The sequence below is a fragment of the Adiantum capillus-veneris genome, chromosome 28 (assembly GCF_014529385.1).
Source record: "Adiantum capillus-veneris isolate H3 chromosome 28, ASM1452938v2, whole genome shotgun sequence".
In the NCBI taxonomy this organism is placed as follows: domain Eukaryota; kingdom Viridiplantae; phylum Streptophyta; class Polypodiopsida; order Polypodiales; family Pteridaceae; genus Adiantum; species Adiantum capillus-veneris.
In genome coordinates this window covers 108,800,721-108,825,515 of record NC_140958.1, presented here as the reverse complement: position 1 = coordinate 108,825,515, position 24,795 = coordinate 108,800,721, and the positions used below count along the sequence as shown (strand labels likewise).

Here is a 24,795-nt window from a genome sequence, read left to right as displayed (position 1 = left end):
TTAATAAAAGCTAGATTCCCCTTTACATCTCTCCTCCCAATTATCTTGCAGGACTTTTTGCAACTCCTGGAAAATATGCCTTAAAACGTGTAAAATAAAGACCATGGACTGCCCCATTTTGACCCCTTAGTATGCCTGGGTAGTGTTCAAAGATGCACAAGGGTTGTGTTGACGGAATGAGCTTGGTACGAAGATGAAAATAGGCTGTTTTTGTCATTTACATACTCCCTAGCACAGAGCTTGTCCAATTTTCAGTCAGTTGTTATGCTTCTCTGTATCATAGCATATTCTCAAAGAATAAAGAGATTTCTGTGGCTGTTTTGCATGGTCATGTGCTTGCTGAGTGGTTGGTTGTTTTCTGAACTGATCTGGCTTCTTTTTGTGGTTTCTTTTGTTTCTCTTGTTCCTTGCAAATTGTGAGTAACTGTTTTCTTCTTGAGGCCAAAATTCTCTGTCAAAACAGGAAAGTCAAGAAAAGCTTAGCAACTTCTCAAATGAAAGGATGCTGTGGGAGCAAAAGAAATTGTCGGAAATGAGTAATTTTAATGCATTCAAAGAAAGTGAGGTAAAAGAAACTAGATATTATTTCGTTAACACCTTTGGAGTAATTCATTATACCAATTGGGTGCAATTTAAAGTATTGGAAAAAGCATACTCAACATAAATTGATTAAAGAAAGTCCATGCTATGATGTTTACTTATCATTTTGCTTATGCCTTGTGTGTAAATTGAATTCTTGACTAAGCAATAAACCAATTTATATTGTCTGGCATTCTGAACGAGGCATCAAGGCATAGTCTATGTCTGTTAAACCTTTCTTGAAACATGAACATGACAGCTAAAGTTCATTCTCAATCAATCAACAAGTCGGGGATGAATCAACAAGGTAGAGACTGTTGAATAAAGCTGAGAAATTTGAGCAATGATGGAGGAGTGTACTCTCTTCCAGATGCACCGCACAATGATCTATGTAGTTTTGGGAGAGTCTCCCCTCTTCATACAGTTTTCCCTCATGCTATGGCTGAGGTAACCCATTGGGCAGTTTCAAAAACTAATAGAAGGATCTTCATTGTCCCATTCAGGTTCTGGCTTTCTTGGTGGGAGGTTGCTCCGGAGGTTTATCTCCTTTGTGGCCGCATACGTAAGAAGTGTGCAAAGTTTCTCGTTGGCGAATAGTCAAGCAATGTTGGCAGGTAACCAAGCAAGGTTGAGCAGGTTGAATCGAGGTGTCATGAGAATCTCAAGAATTTGTGCGTTGTTGTCGAGGATTCTATGTATTTTCCGGTTGGTCATCAATTGCAAATTCGAGTCTTCCTTTCATGAGTTTATAGCCAACCACAACATGGTCCATACATTCTTGGATTATTGAGACTTTCTTTGACAGATGGTATTCCTATAGCGGTGATGGCAGTCACTGGTCCTCCAAGGTTATCAGCTTGAAGAAAGACATCGGAAGGCAGATGTCTAAATTTTTTTGGTTGTAGTCTTCCACAGTTTCTGTGGCCAGCGTTTTCAAATTGCCCCATCCTACCAGAAGTTGCACTTCAAACAAGGAGGTCATGTAACTTTGGGCAAAAATATTCTTGACAGCTTGCCAAGTCCTTGGAGCATGAGGCTTGGTAGCTATAGAACTCCACCAATACATAGCATCGTCTTTGAGAAAAGTGGCAGCTCGGAAGATTTGGATTTTCCTATGTGTAGTTCCCCAATGCATAAATATTGTCGAAATGTTGTAGGAACCGTAAAGCTTTCTTCTGATCTTTCACTCCAGAGAAAGTAGGAAATTTTACTACAGATCCATCGTCCTTGAAGTCCTTGGGCTGATTTTTTACAAATTAAGGAGGTGGATAATAAGGGTAGGCATACGAGCTCCAACTGTTATACCTAGGTAGCGGTGGGGGAGGTGGTGGCAATGGCAGTGGCAAAGGAGGTTGCATTGGGTAAAAGTAGGATGGTTGAACCATGTTACTAAAAACTCTCCCGATTGGAATAGAAGACTCTGTAGGTTGTTGAGAGAAGGCCCTTGCACTTTTTGGTCATGGAGGAGGAAAAGCTTGGGGCAACAGAGGTGGCAACATGTAGTTCAAAAAATGCAACATGTAGTTCAGAAACTATTGGAAATTTTGCAGAATTGGTAGGTTTTGTTCAGGATGATTTGAGAGTATGATGCGGAGTTCGTCGAGGAGGAATTGCAAATGTTCTATAGAATCAAGAAGCACCTTACCTGTCTGTTCTGGTGAGGATAGGGGTGCTCATCAAAAGAGCAGGCGTATGAAGCTTTGATACCACTGTAAAGGGAAAGCACACGAGCCAACTGAAAAGAATAGATTGGAACGGACTTTTAGTGCTTCAAAGCAAATGGAGAGAGAAATGAAATGTTATATTAACGTCTTCAAAAGGCCAAAATGACCTATGAGACCAGAAAGTTACAATACGGTGTATCTGATACAAAGTCAGATTAACAAAATAAATTAAACTAGGATAACAAAATATAAATACTGCGGGATCCTAAACTAAGCAGTACAATGTGAAGGCAATATGGGAGGGGAGTAGAGATCCATCTTCATAGGGATCCATCTTCATCTGCACTGTGGACGACGAAAGAGTATGGCTCGAATCCTTTGCTGTAGCCTCCTTCGAAACTATGTAGCTCCTCTTTCCCATCGGGGTCGTCTAGATCTCCCTAGCTCCAATGCTCGGTCTATGAGAATGCCAGTAGTGCGGGTAGACCTCTCCACTGTTGGCTGCTCCTCTGTCTGTTCTTCTGGGTGTACAATATCTAGTGTAAAGAAATCTGTGATCTGTCTCTGGGGTTGTCGCTCTTCAACTCTCCTCAGTAAAGTTTCTCTATGCCTGTGTAACTCAAGTAGATATAGCCCAAGACATCTCTGATCCTCATAACTCATGACCCTAGATAGAGGCCCAAAACCTTCTCTGAATAGACAATGAAAACGGCCTCGTATCTCATAGTACACTGTGCAATGACATATGTAATGTACTTCTGTCTCTGGCTCTAGATGGCATAGGCGGCATATCCTGCTATCTGCTGGTGTCCCTCTGAATCTGCCAGTCTCAATCTCGAGTTGATGTGATGACGTGCGTATCTGGCCAATGGCACAGAGCAGACCATGAGAAAGATGCGTGTCCATATAACTAGGTCGAATCACAAACCCATCCCCCGTGAGGTGGAGAAGATGCTCTCTATAGAAAGCCATCTTTGTGTCCAACTCCTGTAACGGCTCTATCCATGTCCTCCTCGTGTCCAACTGGATCAGATCCTGACGAATAAGTCTATTAATCTCTACCCGTGTCAGAGACCTCAAGGGTGCCTGTAGAGAGTATTGAAAAGGAGGCAACCTGTCCATGGTGAAACCATGTGTCTGAAACCATGATGCCATCTGTGCAAACCAGCATGATGTATCCCCATTAAGAGCTAATTGTCTGGAGGACTCTAGAGCCACCCTGGCATATCTGTCTCTAGTAGTATCCCACAGACTGTGAACAAAGGAGACTGATCTGGTAAGCGCCTCAATCTCCATAGGGGAGGCAGCTAATTCCGCTCGAATGATATCATGCGGTACGGAAGCCTTGGCTCTAATCAGCCGAGAGATCATAGATACCAGGGGCTTCTCCATATGCCTCCAGCCATCTTGGCCTATAGAAGATCCCCAAACCTGCACCCCATATAACATAGTAGAAGCAACCAAAGTATCAAAGAGCCATAACTTTGTCCTAGGTTCCTGGAACTGAACCTGCGAACACATCCTCTCCATTCCTCCCAGAGCCACACCAGCTCTAGTTAGTCTAGTCTCTGCTGCTCTTCTCAAAGAAAATCTCGGCCCAGTAAAGACTACCCCCAGGTAAGTGTATGCATCTGTATACTCCACAATCTCCTGACCATATTTGAAGGTAGGTACTGATCTCCTAATCCATTGCGGTGTGGTGTTAAACACCATAACCTTGGTTTTACCTAGGTTTACACACAGTCCACTATCCTCTGCAAAACTGCATAGTGCATCCAAATGTCGTTGCATACCTTCTGGTGAGTCAGATATCAGCACAATATCATCAGCATATAGTAGCAATGGGATCCACGTCCCTGCCAGCTGGGCACCCCTGTCACCCTCTCTATCAATGTACTCAGACACCTCATCAACATACATACCAAATAGAGTAGGAGACAATGGGCAGCCCTGTTTCACTCCAATAGTAGAGTGAACTAAATCAGTTACCCCTTCCGGAGTGCGTACATGTCCTACCACTGATCTGTACAAAGCCATAATCCCCCAAATCACCTCTATGGGCACCCCCATCTCCTGCAATCTACGCATCAATCGAGCTCTGGGTACCATGTCAAATGCTTTGCGAAAATCCACAAAGCTACAATAGATCCGTCTCCCATGTGCTCTACCCTCCTCAATGATGGCCCTGAGTGTCAGAATATGATCAAGAGTGGAGAAACCCCTCCTGAAGCCGGCTTGACCCTTTGCTCGTACACCCTCGCCCTCTGCCCAATTACTCAAGTGTTGCTCCAGAATAGATGCATACAACCGTGCCAATGTGTGTCCAACCATAATAGTGCGGTAGTTCCCAGGCTCTGTGGGGTCCCAAGCCTTGAAGATGGGCACAATATTAGACAGCCTCCAAGTCTCAGGTAATCCCTCACACATGGCACGATTGAACAACACTGCGAGAACCTCCATCAGCATATCCCTGGCATATATAAAGTGCTCCGCTACTAGACCGTCATGATCATATGCCTTCCCGGTCCTCATCTTGTCGATGGCTCTTTGTACCATCTCAGGTGTAAAGAAAGTGCTCGCAGCTGGGGCAAGGCTTGGTAGGGTCTGGAAGGGGTTCCTGTCCAGGAACCGTATATAATGATGTCGCATATTGGCCCCACACATCAGGTGAAGTAATCACTGGGGGAGGGGAGTGCTCATGGAAGAGTCGCCATGCCTCTCCTGAGTCCTTACTCAAGAACATCTGATATAGGTCTCGTTCCATCTGAGCTAGGTAAGCTCGCTTCTTCCGTCGCACAAGGCGTCGGAAAGCAATCCGAGCCTGTCTGTAAGTGATGACTCCTAAAAGAAGATCCCTCTGAAGCTGAGTTCTCATCTCTCTGCATTCCTCATCATACCAACTATTATGGGGCATGCTCCCGGGATGTTGTCTCTTGCCCGACTGAGTGTGTGGGTATGCCACTGATGCAGCCCCATGCAGTGTCTCAGTCAGTAGAGTGGTGCACTCCTCCACTGAGAGGCCTGTACCATTTGTACCAGCTGTGCCTTCCAATAGACGGTCCCAGATCTCCTCTGTATAAACGAAATCAGTCTCTGGAGTGAATGTATAGCGGGTGTGTGACTTGCCTTCTGATGTATGGGTTGTACTATATTGAAATTTGACGGACAGTGTCAAGAGAGCATGATCTACTGCTATGCCCACTGGCCTGGCTCCCACTATGAAATCCTGAATGTAGGGGATAAAGCTCGGTTGTGTCATAACATAATCCACTGTACTGGCCCCATGTCTGTGTGGAAAGCATGTGAAACCGGCTGCTCCAGGAAATCGCTGTAAACCATTAAGTATAGCTAATCCATGTGTAGACGTCATTTCCATGAGGTATCTCCCATACTCCGTCTGCTCTCTATCATCTGAGCATCTGTCAAGTCCCAACTCACCCCCATCCAGCTCTCTAAGCACCTCATCTGAAGTGTCGTAGAAGACTGTCTACGAGTTGCCCGTTCGGGCATTGAAGTCCCCTAAGAGAATGATATCACCATCCCTAGAAAACTCCCAAATGTCATCATCTAGGATAGAGAAAGGCGCTGCCCTCTGGATGCGGCATACATTGATGTACTGGGAGGAAAGTAACATATGGCAATATATAGGAATCGACCTGTGTCAGGTCTCAGTCTCACCCACATATATCTAGCATGATCATCTCTTCGTACAATATGCAGTACTGGTTGTAGTTCCTCTTTGAATAGCACTGCTACTCCTCCTGAACCTCTACTCCCGTGCTCAGATCTCACATTTGTCCTGTGAGCTGTTTCCCATCTGTATCCCACCACATGTGGCATTACCTGTCCAGGGGCCTGATGAGTCTCTGAGAAGAACACAATATCCTTGTCTTTGAAACTCTCCTCAAATGCACCCACGTCCAACCTCATAGACCCATTACAATTCCAGGTAGCCATCTTCAGTGTGGTCCCATAGGTCTCGCACCGTCATGCAGTACGCCGCTCTAAAATCACCACCCGTCCATCTCTGTAGAAGGCTATCTTTCCCTTCTCCCTTGCCGCTGTAATTTCTGGCATTACCTCTCTCATATGTGCGAGCTGTGAGAGAGTCAAGTCATCACCGAGGAAAATAACTATCTTTTTGAGAGTAGGCCTCTTCCTCAAGAATTCCTTCTTCTCTTCCAACGAAGGGAAGCGTAGTATGAGAGCTCTCCCCTTTGAAGACTCTCCCGTGCCATCACTTTTCTTACCTACCCTCCATGCCTTTGTGTGCAAAGGCTTCTCCATCCCCATCATGGATGTAAGGCTTGTGACCTCTTTCTCCACATTGTTTATATCCTTGAGACCGGTCACTCTCACATGTAGTGCTCGCATCCGCCTTCTTTGTTCCTCTTCGAGAGTCATGTTGATAAGCGTCGGTGTACAAGGAGTTTCTTGACCTTTCCCTTTCTTGGCGACACAGAGAGAGAGAGAGAGAGAGAGAGAGAGAGAGAGAGAGAGAGAGAGAGAGAGAGAGAGATTTTTAACGTCTATAAAAAGGCCGAAGTCGGCCTATGAGACAAATCAAAGTACATGAGGTGGGTGTCCTCTGTGTATCCATAAAGGATAAAAGTTACAAAAGTAAAAGTAAGCTATCCTGTGTAATGACTGTGGGAGGAGGTAAGTGATACAAGGGTTGGGGGGGAGCTCCAAAACTGGGGAAAGATGCAAACCTATATGCTGGGGTAAATACAAACATGAGATGCTATCCTATCTCTAGCTCCATCCAGTCCCATAGTCAGGATGTAATACATAATGCATGGGCGGATAGGGTGTGAACAATCCGCATAAGATGGCGGCTGGATCTGCGAAATCTTGAAAGCGTCGCTCCTCCAAAGATCTATAGTAGTGCTCCTCGATCTCCTGAATCTCTCTCTGGTGTAGGCGAGGTGCCCTACGTCCATGGGTACGTGGGTGTCTGCGAGCTCGGACGACCTCAGCCTGCTGTAGAGTCACTCCTCTCTGGATGGTCGGGGGTGATGGTGCTGCTGTGGGCCTCTGAAAAAAGTCCGTGACTTGTGTCTGGCGCTCATCTCTCACACCTGATGCCGCCTGGAGGAGGGAGGCCCAATGCTGCTGTGCCTCTATGAGGAAGCGGCCGAACTGCCGCTCGTCTTTGGACTAAAAAAATCTGATGTAGGGTGGGCTGATCTGCAAACAAGGTTGGATATCTGCCTCTAATCTCCTCATATGCTCTACATCTGCATACATAATGCTCGTCGCTCTCAACCTCTGCTAATGCAAAGTCTACATATCCTCTCTGCTCTGGGAACATGTGCAGCTCTCCCTGCCTCAATCTCTAGCTGGTGTGATGATACTCTGAGCTGTCCAATGGAGACCCGTGCTCTATGTGGCATGTAGACATCCATGTATCTCGGTCTTTGGATGAACCCATCTGCTAGAATGGTCAGGAAGTGGTCTCTGTAGTACTGTCTCTTCGTAGGAAGAGACTCTCTGGGTGTGATCCATGTCTCCCCGATGTATAGCTGCTAGAGATCCTATCGGAGAACTCGATTCCTCTGGGTGTGTGAGAGACGTATGTGAGGGGAGTCAAGATCATACTGAAAAGGAGGCAGATCCGTGATATCCAAGCCATGGGATGTAAACCACTCTATGACCTGTGAGTACCATGCCCTCATGTCTCCCTCCTGATGCAGCTGTATCGATGCCTCAAAAGCTCTGCGGGTGAGTGTGTCTGGTGGGAGCTCTCGCATGTGCTGGATGAAACAAACTGTCTGAAAGAGGGCCTCTACTAGCATCGGGGGTGCAACTAGCTCTGCTCTGATGATGTCATGTGGTCCTGAGGGTTTGCTGTGGAGCAAACGAGATATCATGATGATTTGTGGGTGCTCTATCTGTGACGATAGAGATGCTGATAGCCCTGGTGCCCATACTGCGGCTGCATACATCATGGCAGGTGTGTCTAGAGTGTCAAAAAGCCACCCCTTGGTGCGGGGCTCTTGGAAGTGGGCCTGATGGCATCTGCGCTCCAAGGTGGCCAGCGCTGCATATCCTCATGCAAGCTGGTCTCAGGCTGCCTGGGCCATGGAAAATCTGCCAATGGTGCGAGTGAAAGTCACCCCCACGTATACATATGAATCAACCACATCGACATGTCCGCCTGCTGTTGTGAGTACTGCTCTGCTCCGAACTGTTCTGGAGGTGTGGAAGATCATGACCTTGGTCTTGCCAAGGTTCACTGTGAGCCCTCGATGTGTGCAGAAATCATCCAAGGCTTGTAGGTGGCTCTGTAGTCCCTCCTGTGTCTCAGAAACTAGAATGATATCATCAGCATAGAGCATAATATGGACTGGTATACCTGCAAAGTCTGATCCCGCTCCGCCTGCTCGTAGAATGTAATCTGATATCTCGTCGATGTAGAGACCAAATAGAGTAGGGGAGAGGGGGCATCCTTGCTTCACCCCAATGGTGCTAGCAATGGAATCCGATAGTCCACCTGGGCATCGCACTCTACCAAAGACCTGTGCATACAAAGAATGAATGGCCCATATTATCTCAGATGGTATCTGTAGCTCCTGAAGGCGCTCAAAGAGTCTCTCTCTATTGATAGTGTCAAAAGCCTTACGGAAATCCACAAAGCAGCAATAGAGTCTCCTCTTCCGTGCTTTCGCTCCATCGCTCAGGCAGCGAAGCACGAAGATGTGGTCGATAGTCGAGAAAGTGCGTCGAAAGCCTGCTTGTCCTGTTGCACGTATCCTTGATGCCTCTGCATGTGTGCTATCTCTTCCTCAAGAATTGCCCCGTACAATTTGGCCAATGTGTGACTGATCATGATAGTCCTGTAGTTCCTTGGGTCCAGGGTGTCACCAGATTTGTGGATAGGCACGATGGTGTGCATAGTCCACTCCTCTAGTAGTCCCTCAACCAAAGCGCGGTTGAAGAGACGTGCTATCAAGGGGTAGAGAGTGTCTGCTGCATATATCAGGTGCTCACTCTGTAGTCCAGTGTGATCTGATGAGCGGCCATGCTGAAGGCGTCGGATGGCTCTCTCTATCATGCTAGATGTGAAGAAAGTCGAGGTGGTAGGTTGAGGATCAGATGGTGTTGGGATAAGTGGCTGCCCAGGTATCTGGTATAAGCGCTCGGCATAATCATGCTAGACCTGGGGGTCCTCCAAAGGGGTGGTGGGACGTGGCTCTCTGAGAATCCCCCATGCTGTGGCGTAGTCTGTACTCATGAGAAGGTGGTATAACTCAAGCTCTTGCGCCTCCTCGAAGGCCCGTCGTTTACGGCGTGTGATGGCCTTCATCAATCGCCTGACCTCGCTCTCGGTGATCTCCTCTAAGGCTCGTTGAGCCCGTAGCTGTCTGTATAGATCTCTGCACTCCCCGTCGTACCATCAGTTCTGGGGTATCATCCTAGAGAGTGGAGGTCGGCCACTATGGGTAGTGTGTGGAAAGCAGCTGAGGTTGAGGTGTGTAAGACTGCGGAGAGCTGGCTAGTGAGTGTAGAGAGTGGTGTGTCTGGATCGAGGGTGTAGATCCCCTCATATACATGTGATGAGTAAACTCTGGATAGCTCATGTGTGAAGTGTATAGTGGTGTGTGGTGTGGATGTAGGTGGTGTATGTGGGATGGGTGAGCCAGTGACAGCTAGGGCGAGATATGCGTTGTCAGCCCCAATAGGTAGTGGTGGGATGGTGAGAGATGTGAGCAAATGGGCTGCCTCTCTGAAGCTGATGATGTAATCAACTGTGCTATCTCCACTGGCTACTGATGTTTTTATACAAGTCAGGCCGCCGGATGATGGCCATTGCGCCATCCCGTTATAAATAACGAGACGGTGTTGTGATCCCAAGCAAAGTAGGTGTCTCCCATGTGATGTAGGTGTGGTGGTATCTCTAGAGATCCTCTCTGCCCCTGTGTCCTCCATGGTGGGAAGTAGCTCTGGGTCATCGAAGTCGTAAATATCACAATGTCTACTCTGTGTCTTGGCGTTGAAATCCCCTGTGAGGAAGACTTCACCCAATCTAGAGTAATCCATGATCCTGAGTGTGAATCATCCTTCTCTTCTCCTCTGTGTGTGTGGACCTCCTCTGTCTGTGCAAACCTAGAGCCGTTAGGTGCAAAGTAGCATATGGCGATGTAGAGGATGTGCTCCTCAGATAGCTCAATCCGTATCCACATGTATCGTGCTTCTGGATTGCGAGCTGCTATCTGTATCCTGCTGTGAAGTGAGCGGCGGTAGAGGACTGCTACTCCGCCAGATCCTCTCGAGGTGTTGTGCTGTGTACACTTCCTATGTGTAGACTCCCATTGAGAGTCCTGTACTCGGGGTAGACCTCTCTCTGAGCTCTCGTGTGTCTCTGTCAGTAGAATGATGTCCCTACCATGCATCACCTCTTCCAGTCTCCCTGGGTGTGTCCATAGAGAGCGTTGCAGTTCCAAATTGCCATATGTATCTCCTCGTAGAGTGTCCCATAGGCCACGAGTCCCTATGCTACTGCGTTGCCATCAATGATGACTCGGCCATCTCTGTATGAATCCCTCTTCCCCTCCTTGCGAGCTTGGTGTACTCTAGGCATGCATGCGCGTCGGTGTGTCACTTGCATTCAAGTGAGATCATCGTCTAGGTAGATAGGTGTAGCAGGCTACAATGTCACTTTCATAGGATAGTTAGTACAGTTTGGACTTTATAGTTGGTCTGTAATCTGGTCAGTTCACACTGGACGGACTAGCTGGGCAGTGACACGTGGCAGGATACGGTGGTCTAGTGGACATCGTGGCCAGGTCACCACCACCACTCAGTGGAGATAGACTAAGATGCTGTCATTTATGAGCCATTGGTGGCTCTTTATGGTTGTATATATGAGTAGTAGCGGTTTGGTTATGATTATTTGTTACGTAGTCGTCTAGAGTGAGTCGGTACACAGAGCACGTCTTCACCATCCCTGCACATTTGAGCCTTGATACCCCATTGTACCTGTGAGTCAATCCTGGGCTGGAGCTGAGTGTGTTGCCACGCTAGAGTCTGTATCAGTTCTTTGAGATAGTCGAGTCATATGTTGTGGTCTGATGTTCTGTCTCTGTGAGCTCAGTTGTTGTCTATTTGTTCCTTTGTTTTCAGTGTGTTTCAGTGAGATTGTCACGCACATTGCACTGAGGAGCACCCACTGTAGAGAGCACGACACACTATCCTCGCTACAGGTGCTCTCATTTTGGCGATCACGGTGGGACCTCAACTGAAGTCTCACCCTCACAACACTCTCTGTGAGGTACAAATCTTGAAGCTAGTTGGGTCTATATAGCTTCGCATACCTTGCCTTGCACTGTCCTCCTCTCGCCCTATTCTCCTCTCGCCCTGGTCCAACTGGTCTAGTCCTCTCTCGCCCTAGTCATCTCTCGCCCTGGTCCAACCAGCCCTCGTCCCTGGTCTAGACCTCCTCGACCCTGGTCTAGTCCTCCTCGTCCCTGATCTAGCCTTGGTCTAGTCACTTGCCTGGTCTAGTAGAGTCTAGACCAGTCTTCAGCCAGTTCAAGGTTTTCTTGCCCAAAGCTTGGTTGGATTGGTGGTCGCTGCATGACACATACAAGGCGGTCAGTCGAGCGTCAAAGTGCACTACTGAGTCCTCTGAAGTACTACAAGAGAAGACGACCCTTGGTACCTAGTAGAAGTCCATCAACCTCATCACCCATACCTCCACATACGACATCTCCCATTCCTCTATCCGGTTCCACATCTTCCAGATTACGTTCTCCAGTAAAGCTCTCTCCTATTCTGCTACAGTAGGCTATTGAGCAACGGGCTCCTGAGCAAGGGGCCATGGAGGCTTTGGCAAGTGTTTTGGCCAAGGTGAAAATCAAGTTCCCTACCTTCAAAGGACTCTCTTCAGAAGATGCTGACGACCATGCAAGGAGGTTTGTATCTCTCTATAGGGGTCGTGGTCTTAATAGAGAGTATGCTTATTTGGTACTCTTTCCATCTACCTTGGATGGCTTAGCAGACAAATGGTACAGCCAGTTTGAATAGAATCATTTTGCAACTTGGGCAGCCTTGAGACAACAGTTCTGTGTAGCATTCAGGCCAGGTGACTATCAGGAGAAGATTTTGGATGAGTTGGCCAACATGGTGCTCCAGCCAGAGGAGACTTTTGCAGAACTTATAACTAAAACCAAGTCTCTGGTTGCCAAGCTTCCCCAACAACCCCGTGAATTTATGGTTAAGAAGTGGGTAGAGAAGGCGCTTCCCAAAACTTCTCACCAAAAACTCCGAGAGAGTCTCCGACCCGACGCCACTCTGGAGTTGTTCATCGCAGCTGCTACTAGGATAGAGGGGGCTAGGAAGCTGTTCACCTACTCCTCTCACATAGAGACTCCCTCTGTGTTTTTGGAAAGTCTTGCTGATCCATTGACTTCTTTGCGCAGAGAACTTGAAGCACTAAAACTACAACGCGCTCTCCAAGAAGAGAAATCAATCTCTCTTTGACAAGAGAAACCACCACATCTTGAGGCTTTGGATCAAATCAAGAGAGAGCTAGAAGAGCTTCAGTCTCAGCAGGAGACTAAAGCTATGGTATGGTGTAGCTCTTGTCGCTCTCCAGGACATCCTCCACAGGACTGTCCCCTTCGGGCTTATTGCCACTTCTGCAAAAAATCTGGGCATGAAGACAAGGATTGCTACTATATCAAGGGATTGCGGAAAATACAACAAAGCCTAGGTCCTTCTCTCCAACAAGGGCTAGCACCTGCATCCAACATTGTCTCACCCTATGGCCATCAAAACCCGTTGCCACCTCTGCTGACAACACCTCCTATGCAGCAAGGTATGCACAACAACTTTGCATCCCCCAGCTTTTATCATGCTTGTACTCCTTCAGTTCCCCAAAGCTTCTACACGTCAGCATCCGGTCCCATGCAGCAAGGGTAGAGACCACCTCGCCCCTCCAATAGGCCAATTTTGTGCGACAAGTGCGGGGAGTATGGACATTATCAGAGCAAATGTCCGTTGCTAGAAGGGTCCCCTCCTTGCCGACACTGCCCTGAAGCTAAGGATCACTATAGTAAAGACTGCCCAAAACAACGGGCATCCACATCTACAAGCACAAGCCAAAACCAACAGGAGTTTACATTCCCAAAGGTTAACCTCATCACAGTAAGTGCCATTCCACAGGCCCCGCCTTCCACTCTTGTAGTTGCCTCACGCGATGGGTTGAAGCAGGTGGAAGAGCCGGCTGGTGTGCTTACACGGGCACAGAGAGCTGCTCTTGGCCTCAGCCTACCTGGCGGTCCAATTTTTTCATCTTCAGTCACACAAATGAGTCAAACTCCCTTAGTAGGTGACAAACCAACAGGAAGTGCCAAGAGCCAACCTATCTTTCTTCTATTAGATATTGATGGTGCTTTCATGGAAGCAGTAGAGGACTTGCAGAAGCTTAAGATACCAGAGCAAGATCTAATCAACAGAGAGAAGCCTACAACAGAGTCTATCTTGAAAAACACCTTTCAGCAAGTGTCACTGTACGATATGCTTCGACTTGATGTCAATTTTAGAAGTGACACCCTTTCCATCATCCAGTCTCTGTACCCTGGTGCAGGGCCTAGTGGCGGGCACCTACCTGCGCAACCCTTAGAGTCCTACATGATTTCATATCCAGCTGCTCCCCTCACCGACTACAAAAGTCCTCGTCTCACTGTGTCTATTCTTGGGCATCAATTCTCAGGCGTCATAGTGGATGGTGGATCTGGGATCAATCTGATGCCAAAATTTACTATGTTGGCCTTAGGTCTGCAGCCTACCTGTCTGCTCCATTCACCATTACATTGGCGGACATAGGACAGTCTACCTCGTGGGCATAGTAGAGAAGGTGCCTCTGATGGTACAAGACTTCACATTTAGCTTGGATTTTGTGGTGGTCAGTCTTCCTCAGGTGGAGGGAGGATTTCCTTTGCTTATTGGTAGACCATGGTTGCAGCATACTAAGGCACTTCATGATGGGGGAAACGACGCCATGTGGATACATACTCCTGGCTCCCCCATGCAACCAATCCGGCTCGAAGGAGGTATGGATCCAGTGGTTCATCACAGCTCATTGTCAGTACAGTCCAACCTCGACCCTGAGCAGCCCATCCCACCTGCTGTGTCTGACTAAGACCTGCTGCAATGGTTGGAAGCTACCACCTCGATGCCATGCTATGTGGTCTCTATTCAAAACCCACCTGTGCCGGTAACACTCTCTCTCCAGCTCCTCAGGCGGACACTAACGTCCCAAGCCCTACAGCAGAAAGTGTGACAGTCGAAGAAGTAATTGTGTTAGTCCCCTGATTCCCATGATTCAAATGTTCCTCTGATGGAAGCCGTCAGCCTTGGTGAATCTATAACACATCACCGAAGGGGGAAGAATCTCCTCTGTATGAACTCGCCAATGATTTCCCCCTTTCTCTAACATCTCCCAGGTCGGACGTCCCGCCCCCTCAAAAGCACTCTTCTATGTCTGTGTCCGAAAATTTACCCTTCGAGGAACTTCCACCAAGATGGTTACAAGAAGAGTATGCGGAGTTTTCAATCAATCAAACACGAGCACATGATTTCTCGAAGCTCCAAGAGGCAACTCACTTCTCAACTTCTGAAGTACCCTCCACAGTTACACCTCCTCACCCGGTCAAAAAAGTCAACCTGGGCGACCCTGACAACCCTCAACACGTCCTCTTAGCAGCTTGGTTATGGAAGCATCCTGCATTGCTTGATCAGGTAGTTTCTTTTATACACTCTTTTAAGGATGTTTTTGCTTGGTCCTACAAGGATTTGGAAGGGATCCCACCAGAATTGGGTCTCCACACTATCCCTCTGGTTGAAGGGGCTAAGCCTGCCAGAGGCCGAGCTTACAAGCTCAACCCAAAGTATGCAGAGGCTGTCAAGTCAGAGCGGGAAAAAATGCAAGAGGCAGGGATCATTGTACCTGTGGAGCACTCTGAGTGGTTATCACCCATGGTGATAGCGCCTAAGAAGCTGTCCAATAAAATCCGTGTGTGCGTAGATTACTGCGCTTTGAACAAGGTAACTATCCCAGATGGTTTCCCCACACCTTTCACTGAGCGTGTGCTCGAAGATGTAGCAAGGCATATATTGTATAGTTTCATGGATGGGTTCAGTGGATACAATCAGTTGGGCATCCATCCAGGTGATCAGCTTAAAACGTCCTTTGTGACTCCTTGGGGTATTTTTATCCAGACTAGGATGTCGTTTGGGTTGAAAAACGCTCCACCTTCCTTCAATCGAGCAGTATATCTTATATTTTGTCCTTTACTTACGGATCATCTTCGCATCTTCATGGACGATTTGTCGACCTTCTCAAGTGCCCAATATTCAACCCCAGTGGAAAATCTAGAGGAGCACCTCACTCAGCTCTCTGCTGTCTTCCTCAGGTGCAGAGAGGCACGGCTAAAGCTCAATCCAAACAAATGTGACTTTTTGGTCACTGAGGCCACACTTTTAGGCCACGTGGTGTCTGCCAAAGGTTTAGCACCTGACCTAGAGAAGATCGTGGCAATCTTGAAATTACAATCTCCCATCAACCCGAAAGGTGTTCAGAGCTTTTTAGGCCACACAGGCTATCATCACAAGTTCATACGAATGTATGGACAGGTGGCTCAACCATTGACCCGACTCACTAGTGCTACAGTACCCTTTAAATGGTCAAAACCTGAGGCTGAAGCATTTGAATACCTCAAAAAGCGCCTCATTGAAGCACCTATTTTAGTGGCTCCAGATTGGTCTCTCCCTTTTCATGTGCATACTGATGCCAGTCAATTGGCTGTGGGGGCTGTGTGACTCAGCCTAGTAAGAAGTACAACCTGGATCGCCCTATTCACTATGCAAGTCGCCTGCTCACCAAAGCAGAGCGCAACTACAGCACCACAGAAAGGGAAGGTTTGGCTATGGTGTATTCTTTACAAAAGTTTCGTCATTACTCGTCAGGGGTTCATTTCACTATCATCACAGATCATCATGCACTACACTATCTTCTGAATAAACCCCAAGTTGCAGGAAGAGTCTAGAGGTGGCTACTGATATTCCAGGAATTCGACTTCGAAATAGTTCTTAGTCCAGGCAAGCGGCACGTCATGGCCGATCATCTCTCTCGTATACACACAGGTGAGCCCGATACTGGGGTTGATGATGACTTTCCTGATAGTCATCTCTTTAAGGTCGACACGACTCCAGAATGGTATGGAGATGTGTTACATCTGCTCTCTACTGGCCTATATCCTGAGAATGCTTCTCCCTTGCAAAAAAGAAGACTATTGCTGAAGTCTAGACCCTTCTCTTTGATTGGCGGACAGCTCTACAAATCTGGGCCAGATGGTGTGCTGCGAAGGTGCGTCTCTCCTCATGAGGTAGACCACATTCTGGAGGATGCACACAATGGTCCTACAGGTGGCCACTACCCTGGTCACATCACGGCGCAAAAAATCTTACAGACGGGCTTGTGGTGGCCCTATATATTTAGAGATGCTATTGCTCATGTCAAGATTGTGATGTCTGCCAACGATGTGCGCCCAAGCCTAGCAAGCAATCCAATCGCCCTTTGCAAGTATCTATGGTGTGGTTGCCCTTTGAGCGATGGGGCTTGGACTTTGTTGGTCCAGTTACTCTATCTGCTCAACCCGGTAATCGTAAGTATCTCCTGGTAGCAACGGATTATGCAACAAAGTGGGCCGAAGTGGTGGCTACCATCGACTGTACAGCCGCTACTGTCGCAAAATTTTTGTATGAAAATATTTTTTGCAAGTTTGGGTGCCCTCTGGAAGTCACCAGTGATCGAGGTAGTCATTTTGTCACCGACCTAATCTCCACACTCCTCACGAATTACAAGATTTTTTATCGCAAGTCTTGCTCTTACTATCCTAGAGCAAATGGGCCAGCTAAGAGCACTAACAAAGTACTAATTGCGCTTCTCAAGAAAGCTTGTCACCTGCATCCAACATCTTGGGCTCAGGCTATCCTCGGCACAGTTTGGGCTTATCTCACCTCCTTCAAGGCAACCACTAACTACACCCCATTCCAGCTAGCTTTCGGTCTAGAAGCAATTGCACCATATGAGTTCAACTCAGGTTCAGCAAGAGTGGAAGTGTTCGTGTCACAGCGGGGATTGCTTCATCAAATTTCTCTCGTCTCTCAATGTTAAAAGAAAGCAAGATGTTAGCTTCACATTCTCTCCAAGCCAAGCAACTTCGCCGCAAAGCGTGGCATGATCGCCATCTCCGAAAGCCGAAAATAACACAGGGTTCCCTGATGCTACTCTATCAAGCGAAGTATCTGAAAAAAGCTAAGAAGCTGGTCCCAGCCTAGCAAGGGCCATTCATGGTACAAGAGATTTTTCCACAGGGGACTGTCCAGCTAGTCACTCTGGCAGGCGTTCCTTTGCCACTAGTAAATGGATCAAGAATTAAGTGCTATCACTCGCCCTGATTATATAGAAATCTGATGATGATATCCATCCCACCACCATATGTTTATCCCCTCCTCAGCTCTCCCTCTCTCTCTGGCTTACCATTTTCCCCTCTTCTCCAATCTTCCTTATGACAGTTCTCATCTCAGTTGTAGTCATTATTATCTTAAAAAATTCCCCTTGTTTCACTGCGTGCATCATTTTGCTCCCATCTCATTGAGACAAGTGGGTTTTTGGAGTCCTACTATAATCCAACTTTACTACTATTTTATCTCTGCTGCCTCTCTGTTCTTGTAGTTTTCTTAAATATACGAGGTTCAAGTCTCGTCGGATAGATCTTTGATTTTTGGATATTGTTTGACGTTTAAACCTGTTCTGCTGCATCTCCCTTTTCCGTCTCTAACTTATGGTGCGCTCTCACACACTCACATCTCTCTCTTTGCCTTTGTGGTGCGATCTCTTTTCCCTCTCTCTCACACACATGAAAGGCAAGTTTGCTCGAGGGTGCGAATTTCCTCTAACCTTTCTGATAGCCCACATCTGGTTGATGAGAAGCCCAAATCCTAATAGAGGAGAACAGCTAAAAAAAAATTCTTTCGATCTCTTTTATATCTCTATCTCTGGCAGCCTTTATCTCTCGCTCTCTTTTATCTCTCTATCTCTTTCTTTTTCTTTCTTTTTCTCGCTCACTTCCCCCTTGCCTTAATGTGTCCCATTGCTATGTCCCTGGGCCTCTTATGAAAACCCCCTCTTTCCCGACCCTACCCTCCTTATCTGCTTCCCTTCCCACCCCTCGCCCCTACCCGCCCTTGCCCCCTAATTTAACCCTCTCCCTATCTAGCCCTTGACCCCTTTCCCACTCCTCACCCACTACTCATCCTTGCCCCTAATTCCTAATTCCCCCTCGCCCCCCTACCTAGCTCTCGTCTTTTCCCCCCTCTACACCTCACCCTCCCCTCCCTGACCCTCGCCCTTAATTCCCCCTCGCCCCCCTATCGACCCCTCGCCCTCGCCCCCCCCCCCCCCCCCCCCCCCCCCCCCCCCCCCCCCCCCTCGACCCCTCACCCCCCCCTATCAACCCCGCTCTCGCCCCCTATCTAACCCTTGCGCCTCGCCCCTAATTAAGCCTATCAAACCCTCGCCTTACCCTGCTCTTGATCGACCTGTCTAACTCTCGCGCCTAGACCCTGATTAAGTCTTCGTCTCCCTCTCTCGCCCTCGCCCGGAAATTTACCCTCGCCGCTAACCAACATCGTCCGCCGCCTGTCTTCTCCATTGACCTATTCAAGCAATCTTCTCCCTCGACCTATTCAAGCAACAGCCGGTCTGCACTGTACTGTCAAAGGGATCAGCGGCCTCTCTCAGATTTTCACCCTACCAGTTTCTCAAAAGCACATATATGAATAGTGATGTTTGCAGAGTTGCAATTGTATTTGAGATGGAGTTGCAGTTGAGTGAGACACACAGTGATGTGCTGAGAAATGTATGAGCTGGGGATATTTTCTATGTATGCTCTTGGGGGCCTCACAGAATCTACTCTGCAGTAAGTTTGCTATAAGCTGTTGGGTTTTATAAAGAACACTACTACAGTGTGTACAATCAGCAATCAGTGGCTATGGCAGGAGGCAAAAAATTATTATCGAGGAAAAAGGCTCAACCACACAGGGAGGAACTTTATGAAATTGAAGAGGAATCAGAACCTAGCAGCCATGGGGTCACGGACATGACATCTAGTGCTCCATCTAACGAAAGTTACAGGGCCTCGACATCAGAGACAGAGTCGAGCCCAGACTCGGACAGTGGTAGCGCCTCCGACAACGGCAGCTCAAGTGATAAAGAGAAAGACCCAAAAGGAAAACGAAAAATCATGAGTCATATGATCAGTCATGAGGTTGCGAGGCCTGAAAAAACAAAACACAAAACAAAGTTTTCACTAAATTTTCACATGCAGCAGCCCAAACCATCTCTTATAGATATTCTCTCACAGGACCAATTGTATAACTTGGGGTATCAAATCGCTAGTTGAAGCTATCCTTCCTGATGACATACCTGTCGGCATGGTTCATCAGATGTTAAAAAATTTTCCAAAAGTCAGAGGGCACACTTTGACAGCTGCGCGTCTAGGACATGCAATGGGGATGACCAACTTTCCCTCCTTGCAGCCTAGCACTAGGTCTTACTCAAAGCTCTCCAAAGCTGATACAATAAAGGAATGTAAGTCATTATTCGAACGCGATCATCCTGATCTGCAGCATCACAAAGCTCTCTTAGCAGTTTTCAGATATTACTTTTTAGTGAGAGATGCGCAAGGACCAAAGGGGAAAGTAGAAGTACCTACCATGTTCCCACTATGTGATGGTCTTTACTGCTTAATAAAGAACATACCTTGTGGGTTTCATCAGATCCTCTTTACATCATTGCAGACAAGGGCGAAAAGGTTTAGAGCACAAGTGTAGTCACCTCAATCCAGCTTCCGATGTTTTGCCGCGCCACTGTTGGCTTGGTTGATAAACATCCGTATCAACCCTCTGGAAGTGGATGAGGATACAACAGTGCCACTACAAGTTAAAAGAAAGTCTCTCCGCACAGATGATCAGAAGAAGAAACAGAAGAAAAGAGTCAAAGTGGTCAAAGATACGACAGAGACACTACGACCTCTGCCATTTTCAGAGAGTCAGACTAGGGTGACAATTCCTCCACAACGTTCTTCTTCTACCCCCGTTCCCGTCTCCACAGTGCCGGAGGCCGTTGTGAGCTCCGTTGTTCTTGGTATGCCCACTCCTGTTACTGAGGCAGTCTCTCTTCCACAGGTATCTCTCCCCATTGCTCCTATCTATACTACTGCCACTGTTACCACACCATTCTCAGCAGCACCTATGGTACCCTCGTCATTCTCTCCCATCTCCAGCTCACCCACTGAACCTGCTACCACTATTACCCCGACCACTGCAGTGCCTCTTGGGCACCCTGCTCCTACTGTCACCCCGACATCGACTGGAGTGCCTCGTGGGCACTCTACACCTCCAGGTGGTACTACTGCTTCTTCTAGTGGAGGCGACTCTACTTCGTTGTTCAAAATCTCTGAAGAAAACCTGCAGGAGTCAAGAAATTCCATTGCAATGATTGAACTTGGTGCAGAGAAATTAGCAGCTAAGCACTCGGCCACATATGCGGCCATGGAAAGCTGCTTGTGAGCTGCAGAGAGTGCCATTGCTGATAGAGATGCTACCATTTTTGCCTTACGTCAGGCTCTACACGTAAAGTCACAGATAATTGACGATCTCAAAGCTCAAATGCAAGGATTTTGGGACATGCTAGTCCAAGGGGACATGCAGTTTCAGCAGCAGTCTCAGGCTACCATGGGGTACGGGTGGGTTTGTCCAGCTCGATTAGTACAGACGTCTATGGGATATGGTGAGTACAGTCATCGACAGTTTGGGGGAGGAGCACCTTCACAAGCAGCCCTTTTACCCATACTAGCGTCCTTTTTCAGATGGTCAGCACCAGTAATTATGATGTCGGGTGTCATTTCATTGTATATACCATGCTTTGTTTTTTGGAAGCACTGCAGTTTCTGGGTATGCTGTTAGTTCAAGCTGGAGGTTCACTCACTAGGATGGTGAGTGATGTGACAGGCAACCTCTAGCTGGGCTATAGTGTCTCATGCATTGGAAAGGCAGTTACAGTTGGTCTTAGTTCACACTTAGGCGGTCACTTGACAATCGGTGGTGATCTAGTGGACCAGAGGCCTTGGCAGGACACGGAGTAATGGTAGCCGAGTAGACACCATCGCCAACCTATCATTTCCGTCACAGTCGAGATATGTGTAGCTATCTCTCAGATATTTCTTAGTAGTCATGGGTGAAATGTCTCAATTGTATATAGGTCAGGCTGGCATGAGTCTTGGATAGGAATCTTGGTCTAGAGTTGGGTCATTGTCTGCTTGCCAGCCTATGGCTGATACATTGAGAGTTGCTGGGCTTATTCGGAATTCAAAGTCTATCTTGTTATGTCTACTTCTAGTACATATCTTGTTATGTCTACCTCTATAACATTTCTTTGCTGTACATCGTTTCAGTTATGTCAATATGTCTTGCATTTGCCTTGTTAGGTGCCATGAAATGAGATTTCTATGTATTCTGCGTTGAGGAGCACCCACATTAGAGAGCATATATGGTTTTCTTTCTACACAAGATCCTTGTGGTTAACACCTATAGGAGGCAATGTAGGTGTGCTAGGACCTCAAGAACCTGCTCATCAATCATCAATGTAAGATGATTCCATGAAGTGAGCTATCAAGCAACACAAAGCTCAACACAGACCAATGAGATGAAACTGTGTTGTACTTTGCTGGCTGTGTGAAGTTTGAACTGTGTATGGCCTGTCCGAAGCAGGAGTGATGGCCACGATAGCAGCAGATGGAAACAGCACATAACAGCAATAGGGTGGTAAGGCGGGGCACAAAACGAATGTGCACGGCATATGTGCATACATAAAAGCACTATAATAAATTTTTTTCCCATGTGAAGCTATATCCTCTTTTGTCTGGTAGATAATTGAGTATTTTTCTGGAACATAAAAATTTACAATTCTTTTCAAATGATTAGTTCTGTGAAGCAATGTGCACCATACTCTTGCAAATATGGGTTTCTTTTCTTAACAGTCTTTTGAAATTTGATGTCAGACTCGACGCTTGAAAAGAGAGAGAGCCAAACTAGAAAAACAAACTAAAATGCTAGCACAGCTACCGAGTAAGAAGGAGCGCAATGAGATTGAGGAGTTAAAAGCAAAGATTGCAAATATAATTTCAGAACATACAAAAAAAGACTCGTTGCAAAATCTAACGGTATGATGTATTTTCTGCTCAATCCTATCCTTTGTTTGTTTGTAATGTCACTACAAGGTGTTATTGGTTCAAAGATTACAACGACTCAGCACAAAAATTCTATTGATTCAAATTTGATTTCTAAATTATTTGTTTTCATTGGTGTGCACATGCGTGCACGTGTGTTTTCGAGATGATGGTATTTCTTATCCACAAAAGAAACTCTTACTTGTTTGAAATACACATGACTCCCGACCTCAAGATAGTGAGTATAAAACTTCTTTTGTATTCCAAAATTTGTACTTCAATGTAAGAGTGGCAGGTGCATGTAGCGGGGAAAGTGTGTTGTGCTCTCTCTACAGTGGGTGCTCCTCAATGCAATATGCAAGAAACCTCACTCCAATAGAAAAGAAGAACATCACACTAGAACGGCACAACAATTCAAAGCACAACAGACTGAGAGCTCAGTGGAACTCAACAAACTCAAAGCACGATATAGACTTTGGCTTGGCAGCACACTGAGCTCCAAGCCCAATTTGGGGTGTCGAGGCTCAAAGGTGCAAGGACAATGCAGACATGTTGTGCATAAAATTTAGACTTGAGACTCAAGACGCTCGACCATACAAAGTAGATGATGATCCTCATGACTCAAAACAACTATGGATATATACAACCTAAAGAGCCACCAACGGCTCACAAAATATCTAGTCCAGCTAAGTCTATTTCCAAACTGTGGTGGTGGTGGTGATCTGGCCCCGTGTTGGCTAGACTACCACCCGTATCTCTGCCACGTGTCACTGCCCAGGTGAAAGTCCGTCCAGTGTGAACTCCAACCCAACTGTAACTAGCTGTCTGTCCCGTGCCCGTGACACTGTAGCCCTGCTACAGTGCATTCCAGTTTTCCTATATATCTTCAATATCAAACAACAGTTATCCTAAGCGTATTTAAGAAAGGACAGAACTCTCCCTAGCATCCATGTAAACAAAGCAGTCAAACGATTAGTTTTTAATATGTTTAGCAAGTGTCACCAAGTCTATCAATTGTTATCTATGTCAAACTAAAACACCTGAACTAGCTACTATCCTCAGTAGTACAAATCTTTTGTCATTTGAAGTGTTAGATATAAAACTTACTTTATTCACGATAAGCGATCAAGAGCCAATGACTCCCTCCTTATGTGTATTGAGATTCCAACAGTTTTTTAAAGTATTTCTTGGCATTTCATCTTTTTTGATCATATAGAAAAAACGTATTGCAACAGTAAGAAAGCTTGACATATGTGCTCATCAAAACCTACATCACTCATATTCTTGTCCAAAAGAAGCATAGCTCTTTTGTCCAAAACCTTTGAGTTTAAATTTTTTTAAATCCAATGGTGTATGACGTTATGTTTGTGTGTGTTTTTATGTGTAAGAAATCCTCTTAAGTGAAAGTCAAATTGATAACTCCAACATCCAAAAACTAGTCATGTCAAAAGACAATAATGATTGTGTGTAGAAATCCCATCACAAATAGATTTCACACCACCTAATACCTGCCCACCTCCTTAGAGGATTTAGTAACAGTAGGCATAGACATCCTTTTGTGACAAAGTGTACTCAAGACTCATTGTCCGGGCTAAATCGAGAAAGTTAAGTTAACCTTGTGTCTTGTTTTTGACATAATTATATTTCTTGTCCACAAAAGAGCACTTTTACATTTCAAAAGACGCATGACATTGGATTGCAAGACAATGAGTAGAGTACTTCTTTTGTACTTCAAAATTTGTACTTGAAAGTAAGAATGGCAAATGCATTTCTGTTTTCTTACATATCAACAAAAGTAGATATCGTTGGTCTTCATATTCAATGTTGAACAACAGTAACCCTAAGCGCTTTGAAGAAAGTATACAACTCTCACTTGCATCCATGTAAACAAAAGAATGACGTTAATAGTTTTCAATATATCTAACAGATGTCACTTAGCCTATCCGCTATTATCCATGTCAAACTAAAAAACAATTAGACTAACTACTATTCTAAGCAATACAGATTCTTGTCATTCGAAGTGTTAGGTATAAAACCTACTCTATCGACGATAAGTCATCAGAGGTACTGACTCCCTCTTGATGCATGTCGAGGTTCCAACATTTTTTAAGTATTCTTTGCATTTCATTTTTCTTTGTCATATAGACCCACAAAAATGTATTGCAACAATAAGAAAGCTGAACATATCCGCATATCAAAACCTACAAGACTCATATTCTTGTCCAAGAAAAGCATAATTCTTTTGTTTAAAA

At 46.3% G+C, this 24,795-nt stretch overlaps 1 protein-coding gene and 1 pseudogene across 1 annotated transcript in view; one reads left to right on the top strand and one right to left on the bottom strand.

Moving 5' to 3' along the window:
* Positions 1 to 24,795, top strand: part of LOC147421071 (uncharacterized) — a 108,367-nt gene that overhangs the window by 32,430 nt on the left and 51,142 nt on the right. Inside the window, exons 6-7 of the mRNA XM_086504359.1 lie at positions 464 to 565; positions 22,376 to 22,537. Of these exons, the coding sequence (XP_086360485.1) occupies positions 464 to 565; positions 22,376 to 22,537 (264 nt within the window). The remainder of the gene's footprint in view (positions 1 to 463; positions 566 to 22,375; positions 22,538 to 24,795) is intronic.
* LOC147421072 (uncharacterized) lies at positions 6,999 to 8,194 on the bottom strand (annotated as a pseudogene).